At 42.6% G+C, this 12317-nt stretch overlaps 1 protein-coding gene across 1 annotated transcript in view; it reads left to right on the plus strand.

The window, feature by feature from the left end:
* Positions 1-12317, plus strand: part of LOC132815730 (ATP-binding cassette sub-family A member 13-like) — a 165021-nt gene that overhangs the window by 110302 nt on the left and 42402 nt on the right. Inside the window, exons 31-32 of the mRNA XM_060824832.1 lie at positions 6266-6374; positions 9642-9696. Coding sequence (XP_060680815.1) covers positions 6266-6374; positions 9642-9696 — 164 coding nt within the window. The remainder of the gene's footprint in view (positions 1-6265; positions 6375-9641; positions 9697-12317) is intronic.

Consider the following 12317-nt stretch of genomic DNA (forward strand, 5'->3'; position numbering starts at 1 on the left):
TATCCCATTGAGCCCAGTGGTAAGGTTCGATGTGAAGGTAAAATCTGTCTCCACAAGGACTGTGCGGCAGTCATTCCTGCTAATACTGTCATGGTCAGTTGCATTTTGCAATAGGTAGATTTGTGAGATGAGGCCAAATGGGATATTCTTTCTCTTAGGTTTTCTCATCACTTGTTGCATGTCTAATTTGATAGTTATGTCATTCCTCTTCTGAGGAAGAAGCCCTCAGTTCTTCCAAATGTTGCTCAACATGGAGAAGCATTGATTCTTAAATTGAAGGTAGGTGATAATTAGCAATTTTGCTGTGCCCATGTTTGCCTCCACCTTCCTGGAGTATGTTTTGAGGTCTCCTAAGGCCACTCCCTCCCAATATCAAAGTGTAACCACATCACCAACTCAGGTAGATGTCCTACCAATGGAATTGGACATAACAAGTGATGGTGATGATTGTGACTGGGACATTGTCTGTATGGTTGGCCAGACAATTCCTTGACTAGTCAATGGGGCAGATCTCTGAATTTTGGAGAGATGCCTCCTGATGTTAGTGAGGAGGACTTTGCAACATCAACCGTGCAGGGCGTGACTTTGTCATTTTCAACGTCTAGGTTGCCAAGTAGTTCATCTGATTTTGTTCTTGTTTGACTTTTCTTTCAATGGTGTGAATCTGGGATCTTTAGGCTAACTGAGATCAGGGCAGTAAATCCTCTCCTCAAAAAGCATTAAATAACTTGATTGTTTTTTTTAAAATGGCAAACCAAAACTAATTAATTAAACTTGAGTCAGGAAAATAAGTTGGCAACAGAGTGAGCCTGGAGCTTCATGGAGGAAATCACTGTTCTGATCCATTTCAGGTGGTGATGCCACTTTTTTGAAAAGCTCCCTCATATTTGGTTTGAAGTTCAATACTTTATTGACTCACACTGTGTTAAACAGTTTGCAAGTGAATATGCACAAGGGTTGTCTCATTTGCCCACTGTTTGCATAATTTTAATGGATCGTTGCCAACATTGCCGTGTACAGGTAGGGGGACCCCCACAAGAATTTGCCAATTTTGGATTTGTATTTTTGCATGCTATTGTAAATGTCAAAGAAAATTGAATATACAAGCATTTGAATTTGGAGTAAGTTGACCTTCAAGACTACATTGTCATTCCATAAGAAAAAGTGAGGACTGCAGATGCTGGAGATTAGAGTCGAAAAGTGTTGTGCTGGCAAAGCACAGCAAGTCAGGCAGCAGACAAGGAGCAGAAAAGTCAATGATTCAGGCATAAGCTCTTCATCAGAAATGCCATTCCATAAGATCATGGTTGTTCTGATTATGGTCTTAAATCCACCTTGTCTACACTGATCTCTTTGAGTACCTTGCTAGTCAGTAATTATCTCCATCTGCCTTGAAAATATTCAATGACCCTGCCTTCACCACTGTCTAAGAAAGAGAATTCTAGAGACTAACAGCTGTCTGGCAAAAGTAATTTCTCATAGTCACTGTCTTAAATGGAAGGCCATCTACTATTAAACTGTGATCCTTGTTCAACTCGCTCCCATATGTAGAAACATCCTTTCAGTCTCTACCTTGTCAAGGGGCCCTCAAAATTTTATATGTTTCAATATGATGCCCTAAATTTCTTCTAAACTCCAGTGGATACAGGCCCAGCCTGTTTAAATAAGATAACTGCTTCATCCCAAGATTCAGTCAAGTAGACCATCCCTGCACTGCTTCTAATTCATGGAATAGGATTTACTAAATCTGAACCTTACACAGCTCAGCAATTGCTTCTTGTCTCTCCCTGTATCACTGTCAAAGAAACAAAGCCAAAAATTGCAATTTTAAATTAAGTGAACTATCTTGGGTATTTTGTAAATTGAAAATTGGCTTCGCTTTTGATGCTTTCTGGCTCCTTTGGGTTTCTTGCCTCACTGCCTAGGTTCCCCTCTTGAGACTTTGGATGTACTCAGGCTGATGTTGAACCTTCCTAAGAGTAGGAATTCAACCTAATCTCATTTACTATTTCAGGCATCGCTGATCAGAACCTTTTACTCTCATCTGCAGATGCAAGTTTCTGACCATTTGTTCCTGAAGGAAAACTCATCCTTCACTTTATCAATTTTTGTATCTGGTGAGATTGACATAGTAAATTATTTCTGGATTCATCAAAAGGAACTTATGGCTGAATACTGAAATTTTGTGAGATAACGGTCTTGTTGTGAGAAATGTGTTTTAGTTAAACTCTTAGAAGTATGGAGATGAAGTAGCGCAGTTTATTGGCCTTGAAGGAAGCTTCCACATGAGGTGGAACTGAATGTGGTGAAGAATCGATCAAAGGACCTGAGGACCACGCATAAAAAGTTGTAGGTGATGACAGATAGGGTGGGTGAAACTGTTTGAAGATTTATCGATGATACTCAGTCAGCTGCACAGTGCTTTTCTTTTGTGTGTTACCTACTAACAATGCTACCTAAAAGAATTTAAAATGCAGACTCAGCTGCCAATTATGAGTTTCATATAACTGAGTTGGTTGCTGTACATAACTGCCCTAATCTTGAGAATAGTAATATCTTAAGGGACCTTCCCTGTGCCAATTGGAGTGATTCCCTGGATGGTATAGCCTCTTTTCACCCTCAACATTTTCACTGTATTCTCAGAGGCATGGACCCCATTTCCCTCACTCCCTTCACTGGGATCACAGTCAGCTAGGCCCTGCAGTTACCCTGATATTACCTGATATTTGACTCCATAACATGGTGGCTCAGTGGTTAGCACTGCTGCCTCACAGCACCAGGGTCCCAGGTTCAATTCCAGCCTTGGGCAACTGCCTGTGTGGAGTTTGCATATTCTCCCTGTGTCTGCGTGGGTTTCCTCTGGGTGCTCTGGTTTCCTCCCACAGTCCAAAAATGTGCACTTTGGGTGAATTGGCTATGCTAAATCGCCTATAGTGTTAGGTGCAATAGTCAGAGGGAAATGGGTCTGGGTGGGTTACTCTTCGGAGGGGCGGTGTGGACTGGTTGGGCCGAAGGGCCTGTTTCCACACTGTAGGGAATCTAATCTAACCATAAACTCCTTTGGTTTTGGGATTCCCTGTAGTACCAGAGACCAGTTCTCAAGCAGGGTAATGTAAATTGCCTCCAGTGAGATGTTGTATCCGATGCGGCAATGCTTGTATTAGTTGTGTAAAATAAGAATGTGGGCATGAATATCATGGTATTGAAGAATGCAGCAGAACTATATTTCAGCTAACTGTTAACATGAAGATAACATGAAACTATTAGATTATAACAGAGGAGCATGATCCCAGTAGAGAGTCATGCTTCAACTAATCTGAGGTAAGATGGAGTATGAGATCATTATACCCTCAGGCCACATGATATCATACAATAATGGCATGAGCATGTCTTTTAAAGGTAAATTGCCATACTAACTGTGAGACTTGGCATAATTCTGGTGTTAATTTGATTGGGCAGTAGCTCTCCAGGGGAGGATTTCATCCCCATATCGGGGAAGAAATTTCACTGAGTCAATTTATGCCATGCTAAATGGTAATTAATTGCAGGCCAGCAGTTATTTTCATAGGGAGGGTCCTGACCAATCTTGTATTTGGGGGAGGGATGGGGGCAAATGGGAATCCTGGTGTCTGTTAAATCCAGTCCATAATGTGTGTGACAGAATGACTAGAGTTATGGTGGTGTTAGGTGAAAGGGACACCTCCTCCTACCACCCCCTTGACCATGACCTCAAACCCCATCACCAAACCATCATCTCCCAGTACGTGCACAACCTCATCGTTGCAGAAGATCTCCCACCCACAGCTTCTGACCTCATAGTTTGGGAATCCCGCACCGCCTGGTTCTACCTCCTACCCAAGATCCACAAGCCTGACTCCCACAGCTGATCTCTCATCTCAGCCTGTTCCTGCCCCACCAAATCTGTCTCCACCTACCTTGATACTATCCTATCCCTCCTGTCCAGGAACTCCGTTCGGGACACCACCCACGCCCTCCACCTCCTCCAAGACTTCCGTTTCCCTGGCCCCCAACGCATCATCTTCTCCATGGACATTCAATCCCTCTACATCTCCATCCGTCTTGACCAGGGCCTCCAAGCCCTCTGTTTCTTCCTCTCCCGGTGTCCCCACCAGTACCCTTCCACTGACACTCTTATTCGTTTGGCTGAACTGGTCCTCACCCTCAACACTTTCTCCTTCGAATCCTCCCACTTCCTCCAGACGAAAGGGTAGCCATGGGCACCCGTATGGGCCCCAGCTTTGCCTGTCTCTTTGTCGGTTACATGGAACAGTCCATCTTCCAGAGTTACAGGTGCACCACTCCCCATCTTTTCCTTCGCTACATTGATGACTGCATTGGTGCCACCTCGTGCTCCCACGAGGAGGTTGAACAGTTCGTCAACTTCATCAATTCCACCCTGACCTTAAATTCAACTGGACCATCTCTGACACCTCTCTCCCCTTCCTGGACCTCTCCATCTCCATCAACAGTGACTGACTCAACACTGACATTTTCTACAAACCCACCGACTCCCACAGCTACTAAGACTACACCTCCTCCCACCCTGCCTCCTGCAAAAATGCTATCCCGTATTCCCAATTCCTCCGCCTCCGCTGCAACTGCATCTGACCAGTTCCACCACAGAACACACCAGATGGCCTCCTTCTTTAGAGACTGCAATTTCCCCTCCCATGTGGATAATGATGCCCTCCAATGCATCTCATCCATGTCCCGCACCTCCGTCCTCGAACCCCACCCCTCCAACAGCAACAAGAACAGAACCCCCCGGTCCTCACCTTCTACCCTATCAGCCTCCGTAAACACTGCATTATCCTCTGCCATTTCCGCCACCTACAAATGCCCCACCACCAGAGATATATTTCCCATCCCACCTCCATCTATTTTCCAAAAAAACCCTTCCCTCCGCAAGTACCTGGTCAGATCCACGTCCCCTAACAATCCACCCTCCCGTCCTGGCACCTTCCCCTGCCACCGCAGGAATTGCAAAGCCTGCACCCACACCTTCCCCTCTCAAGTCCGTCCAAGGCTCCAGAGGAGCCTTCCACACCCATCAAAATTTCACCTGCATTTCCACACATGTCACTTACTATATCCGTTGCTCCCAATGCATTCTCCTCTACATTGGGGAGGCAGGATGCCTACTCACAGAGTGCTTCAGAGAACATCTCTGGGACACCCGCTCCAATCAACCCCACCACACCGTGGCCAAACATTTCAACTCCCCCTGCCACTTCAACTCCCCCTCTCACTCTGCCAAGGACATGCAGGTCCTGGGCCTCCTCCATCGCCACTCCCTCACCACCCAACGCCTAGAGGAAGAATGCCTCAACTTCCGCCTCTGGATCCTTCAACCCCATGGCATTAATGTGGACTGCATCAGTTTCCTCATTTCCCTTACCCCCACCTTACCCCAGTTCCAACTTTTCAGCTCAGCGCTGCCCTCATTACCTGTCCCATCTGTCAATCTTCCTTCCCACCTATCCTCTCCACCCTTCTCTCTGACCTATCACCTTTACCCTCGCCTCCATCCACCTATTGCACTCTCAGCTACCTTGCCCCCAGCCCCACCCTCCTACCATTTATCGGTCCACCTCTACGCTCCCAGTGTCATTCCTGATGAAGGGCTTTTGCCCAAAACATCAATTTTCCTGCTCCTCAGATGCTGCCTAACCTACTGTGCTCTTCCAGCATCACTCTAATCTTGACTTATAGTGGTGTTAATAAGTTCCTTCATGGCCATATTCTTGTGGTCTGCCTGGGAATCTTTAAGTAACAGTCATGAAGCATGGAGGAAAGTTGCCCTCCTCCCTTTACGTAACTATTGCTGGCTAGACCTTACCTGTCTTGGCCCCACACTTTGGAATTTTTCTCGTATTTCTCTGCTATTCCATCACCATATCCCAAGCTTTGGTGTATATTCACTGTATTTCCATCAATGGTGAAGAATGGAAGGAAATTACAGCACATGCAATAGTCTCAGGACTATTACAAATCATAAAATTAATATTTTGCACTCACCTTTAGTTTTTCAAATCACCAATTACACACATTAGTGAGATGAGGTAAATTTAAGGCCATGAGAACCATTTCATGGTGCATGGCCATTGACGGTGAAATTATTTCTAATTTTGTTTATTAAGCATTTGTTCAACATTTGTTTGTTTTTAAATAATAGAACTGGATCTATGTTATTATTACTATTATTATTATTATCATTATTGTTGATATTTATGTCTACTCATAGGTGTGGTACAATCAAATGAGCTATCACTCAGCACCAGCCTGCCTGAACCAACTCAATAACCTCATTCTCTGGGCCAACCTACCACCAGACACTGACTGGACACAACACGGTATGATAAAGAAAAGCATGTCTGAAGAGATAATGGCAAAATGTATACTTTATCACATGGGCCTTCAATGAACCAATGCTATAATTTTGTAGCTTACTTGTTGGAGCACATTTTATTTATTTCAATAACTTAGACACAGATAGTGTCTTTAAAACAGAAAATAAAGTGCCATGACACTAAGTCCCAAATATCTTTTCCAAGGTGATTTAAAGCTTGGCCAAAACTTGGGACATGGTGATGGAATAGGGGAGGGATATGAGAAAACAAATTCCAGAGTGTGGGACCTAGACAGTCAAGTTCTAGCCAGCAATAGTTAAGTGAAGGGAGCAGAGCAATTTTCCTCTATGCTTCATGACTGTTACTTAAAGATTCCCAGACAGACCACATGCATGTGGCCATGCAAAAAAAAGAATTTCCATATACTTAAATGAATCAGCATATGCTACAAACAAACAATTGAAGGGAAAGTTATACACAGTGGTGCAAAGGCAGAGACATGAACTTATTTCAGAAAGTTAGAAAGGTGGAGGGTTATATTGATTAAGGAGGGGTTAAGCCATGAGGGTATTAAATAATCGGATGAGAATTTGAAATATTGTGGAATTGTCAGACAGAGAGCCAGTTAAACTCTGAAGGAAAGCAGTAATGAAAGAATGAATAGGACTTCTTGAGAGTTAGGATATGAACAGCGAAAGTTTTGATGAATGGTTGTTCCCAAAGGATGAGAATTGTTTATCAAGGTGATTTAGTAAACCCACATTCCCAGTGTGTAGAAGCTGTGCTTGTAGGAAGTGAGGATTGGAGCTAAACTGGCAGTATGTTTGATTTTCTGCTTGTTCAGCTGCCTCTGTGGACCTCCAAATTGGAGAATGAAGCCTTAAGAAACAAACTTTTTTCTTCATTGATATTGCTTTTTTTTGTCCAGATAGAAAAATATCTCATTAATTTGACCAAGATAAATATTTCTCAATAAGTAACCATTCATAAATGATACAGTGGATTCTTTTTAAAGTCTATGTCTTGAGGTAAATATTTTTCATGCAAAGTGTCAATTTTGAGTAGTCGTGAGTAGACACCTTGGGGAATTGTGGGACAGAAACCCTTCTCTTAGTCAGTGTATCCTGATCACTATCTTTCAATCACTGCTGGAACTATACATATGTCACTGAGGTTGATGTTAGCAGAGGTCTTTATTTAACTGAAGACTTATCTGAATTGCTAACATTCACTTGTCAGTGAAAACTGACACTTATAATCATTCTTTGGAGAAGTTCTGAAAGAATAAGTGACACATTGAAGTGGCATCCCAGCAAGGAACTAATGTATTGAGAAGAAGAAGGGTAAGAAGAAAATCAAGGAAGAATTAATTCTGTTTTGATTTTGAGGATATGTAATGCTCTTATTTTGTCATAGAGATGTACAGCACGGAAACAGACCCTTTGGTCCAACCCATCCATGCTGACCAGATATCTCAATCCAATCTAGTCCCACCTGCCAGCACCCAGCCTATATCCCTCCAAACTCTTCCTATTCATATACCCATCCAAATGCCTCTTAAATGTTGCAATTGTACCAGCCTCCACTACTTCCTCTGGCAGTTCATTCCATACATGTACCACCCTCTGTGTGAAAAAGTTGCCCCGTAGGTCTCTTTTATATCTTTCCCCTCTCACCCTAAACCTATGCCCTCTAATTCTGGACTCCCTGACCCTAGGGAAAAGACTTTGTCCACTTATCCTATCCATGCCCCTCATGATTTTGTAAACCTCTATAAGGTCACCCCTCAACATCTGACACTCTAGGAAAAACAGCTCCAGCCTGTTCAGCCTCTCCCTATTGTTCAATCCTCCAACCCTGGCAACATCCTTGGAAATGTTTTCTGAACCCTTCCAAATTTCACAACATCTTTCCGATAGGAAGGAGACCAGAACTGCACACAATATTCCAACAGTGACCTCCCAACTCCTGTACTCAATACTCTGACCAATAAAGGAAAGCATACCAAACGCCTTCTTCACTATCCTATCTACCTGCGACTCCACTTTCAAGGAGTTAATAACCTGCACTCCAAGGTCTCTTTGTTCAGCAACACTCCCTAGGACCTTACCATAAAGTATGTCCTGCTAAGATTTGCTTTCCCAAAATGCAGCACCTCGCATTTATCAGAATTAAATGCCATCTGCCACTTCTCAGCCCACTGGCCCATGTGGTCAAAATCCTGTTGTAATCTGAGGTAACTTTCTTCGCTGTCCACTACACCTCCAATTTTGGTGTCATCTGCAAACTTACTAACTGTACCTCTTATGCTCACATCCAAATCATTTATATAAATGACAAAAAGTACAGGACTCGGCACCGATCCTTGTAGCACTCCACTGGTCACAATGCTCCAATCTGAAAAACAACCCTCCACCACCACCCACTGTCTTGACCTTTGAGCTTGTGCTGTATCCAAATGGCTGGTTCTCTCTGTATTCCGTGAGATCTAACCTTGCTAATCAGTCTCCCATGGGGAACCTTGTCGAACGCCTTACTGAAGTCCATATATTTCACATCTACCACTCTGCCCTCATCAATCCTCTTTGTAACTTCTTCAAAAAACTCAATCAAGTTTGTGAGACATGATTTCCCATGCACAAGCCATGTTAACTATCCCTAATCAGTCCTTGTCTTTCCAAATACATGTACATCCTGTCCCTCAGGATTCCCTCCAACAACTTGCCCGCCACTGAAGTCAGGCTCACTGGTCTATAGTTCCCTGGCTTGTCCTTACCACCCTTCTTAAACAGTGGCACCATGTTAGCCAACCTCCAGTCTTCCGGCACCTCACCTGTGACTATCGATAATACAAACATCTCAGCAGGAGGCCCCCCAATCACTTCTCTAGCTTCCCACAGAGGTCTAGGGTATACCTGATCAGGTCCTGGGGATTTATTCACCTTTATGCGTTTCAAGACATCTCATGTCCATTTCATTTCTTTTCTTGCTTTACTGCACTAATTGGTTAAGAGCTAAAGATTGATCTAATTCACTTCTCCAATATTTCTGCTTTGAAACATATTTAGAAGCATTTCTGAACACTCTAAAAAAATCTTGCTCAATGAAATGCTTGACTGAGATCAAAACTTTAACTGAAAACTTTAGTACTAGCTGTGTTTAAGACCCTGTTATTTCAATTAATTCAATTTTAAATCAGAATGTCTTAATCTTTCATGTTTGTCTTATTCATGCATTTAATTTCTATATACAAATACTTTTTGTTAATAGGAATTACACTGTACAGTCATCCTTATCGAGGAGCCCTTCCAGATGATGACAAAATGTAAGTTATATACCTTACAATGCAATCTGTAGGTAAATATTTACAAAGTGAAATTTTGGTCAGTATATTTAAGTAATGCACTAGTTGTGGAATATTTATATTTATGAATTGCTGACATTTTTGGTGTGTATCACAAGACCTGTGTGAAACCTGCAAATGGGATTTTTACTAATGCTGGTAGTGTCACGTTAAGTCGTTTCAAAGCTATCTCTTTAATTATGTTCAAACTCCCCATATCTATAGATCACATTTGTCTTTGCTTTGAGATTGAAATAAGTAGTTAGAAACTTTGGGCATTGACTCTTTTCAGAGACACTAGGACTTGTTGCAAAGTTGGGTGCCATTTGGGCTGGCAAAGATGTGTTTCATCCCTGAAGCCTTATGGCTTGAATAACTTCAGAAGGCACAGAGTAGATTCAGGAAGAAAATGGAAAACAAAGGCTTCAGAAAAAGCAATAAACTTAAAAAAATTAGAGTCATACAGCTGAGAAACAGGCCCTTCAGCCCATCGTGTAGGGCTCTGGCCCGAAACGTCGAATTTCCTGTTCTTTGGATGCTGCCTAACCTGCTGTGCTTTAACCAGCAACACATTTTCAGCTTCAGCCCATCATGTCTATACTGACCAACAAACACCGAACTATACCAATCTCATTTACCTGCTTACTCTCTCCCAGCATTTGAAGTACTCATTCAGATGCTTCTTAAATGTTGCAAGAGTATTTAGCTTTACCACCTCTCAGCAGCACGTTCTATGTGTCTGTCATCTGCTGGATGAAATTGTTTTTTCTCAGAACTCCTCTAAACCACTTGCTTCTCACCTTAAACATATGCCCTCTGATCTTAGACACGCAGCCACGGGGAAGAGATTCTCGCGGTCTACTCTGTTTATGCCTCTGAGAATTCTGAATACCTCAATCAGATCCTTGCTCAGCTCCTCTTCATCAGGGAAAATAAACTAAGCCGATCCAGTCTTTGTCTATTTTTGAGACTTTTCATCCCAGGCAATGTGCCAGTGAATCTTCTCTGCACCTTCCTCCAGTTCAATCTCATCATTCTTAAAGTGTGGCGACCAGAACTGACACAGTATTCTACCTGTGGCCTAACCAATGTTTTATGGTTGTAACAAGACTTTCTTGCTCCTATATTCTAGCACCAGCTAATGAAAGCAAGCATCCCATATACCTTCTTTAGCATACTGTCTACACTGTGCTGATACCTTTAGGGATTATAGACTTGTATACCGAGATCCCATCATTTTTCAGTATCCTTAGGGACCTACCATCCATGGTGTATCTGCTTCCCTTATTAGATCTCCCAAAATGCATCACCTCTCACTTATCAGGATTAAATTCTAACTGCCATTGCTCTGCCCAATTTACCAGCTGATCAATGTCATTCTGTAGCCTGACTTCATGCTCCTCACTCTCACCAACACCACCAATTTTCATGCCATCTGCAAAATTACTGATTACGTCTTCTACGTTTTTAATAAAGTCATTAGTCTACATCACAAACAGTAAGGATCCCAGCACTGATTCCTGTGGTACATTTCTGATCACAGCTTCCAATTTCAAAGTCAGTTCTCCACTGTCAATCTTTCCCTCTAATTTGGAAGCCAATTTTGATCCAGTTTGCCAACTTGACTTGGATCCCATGGGCTCTTACCTTTTGAACTTGCCTTCCATGTGGGATCTTATCAAAGGTCTTACTGAAGTCCATGTAAACCATATCAACTACATTACTCATCAATATATTCAGTCACCTTTTCAAAAAACTCAATTAAATTAGCCAGCCAGGACCTCCTTCTAACAAATCTGTGCTGACTATCCCTGATCAATCCCTGCTTTCCCAAGTATTAATTAGTTCTGTCCTTCATGGTTGGTTCTATAATTACCCAGCCTATCCTGCTGCTCTTTCTGGACCAAGGAACCATTTTACTTATCCTCCAGTCATCCAGCACATCATCTGTGGCCAGTAATGTATTAAATATATCCACATGGGCCCCAGCAATCTCCTCCTGTGCCTCCCATAGCAGCCTGGAATATATCTCATCAGGCCCTGGGGGATTTATGCACCTTTATGCCAGCTAAGATATCTAATACCTCCTCCTTATTCTACTAATGTAACCCAACTGAAATCCCTGGCTATGATGTTTTTTTCCAAAGTGAATACAGATGATATGTATTAATTAATTTCGTCCATGTCCACTGACTCCATGCAAAGATTACCCCCTTGGTTTCGAACGAGTCCCATTCTTTCCCTGGTAATTCACTTGTTCTTCTTCTGCTTATAAGCAGCTTTTGGTTTTCATTGATTCCAAGAGGGATTTGTGCCCCCCCCCCATCTTTGCTGTCCTAATTTATTTTTTAAGCAATCTCCTACACTCTCTATACTTTTGAAAGGGCTCCCCTGTTTTTAATGTGCTGTACCTGACATATGCTTCCATCTTTTTCTTTATCAAGCTCTTAACATCCAGGGTTTGCTGGACTTACTGCCCTTGCCCTTCACCCTTCGAGGAATGTGCTGGCCCTGAATTCACATTGAACTACTTTTAAAAGATTCCCACTTTCCAAATATAGATTTACCTGCAAGTAACTGCCTCGAGTCTGTGATTGTCACAT

This window comes from Hemiscyllium ocellatum, chromosome 5 (genome assembly GCF_020745735.1).
Source record: "Hemiscyllium ocellatum isolate sHemOce1 chromosome 5, sHemOce1.pat.X.cur, whole genome shotgun sequence".
Classification (NCBI taxonomy): domain Eukaryota; kingdom Metazoa; phylum Chordata; class Chondrichthyes; order Orectolobiformes; family Hemiscylliidae; genus Hemiscyllium; species Hemiscyllium ocellatum.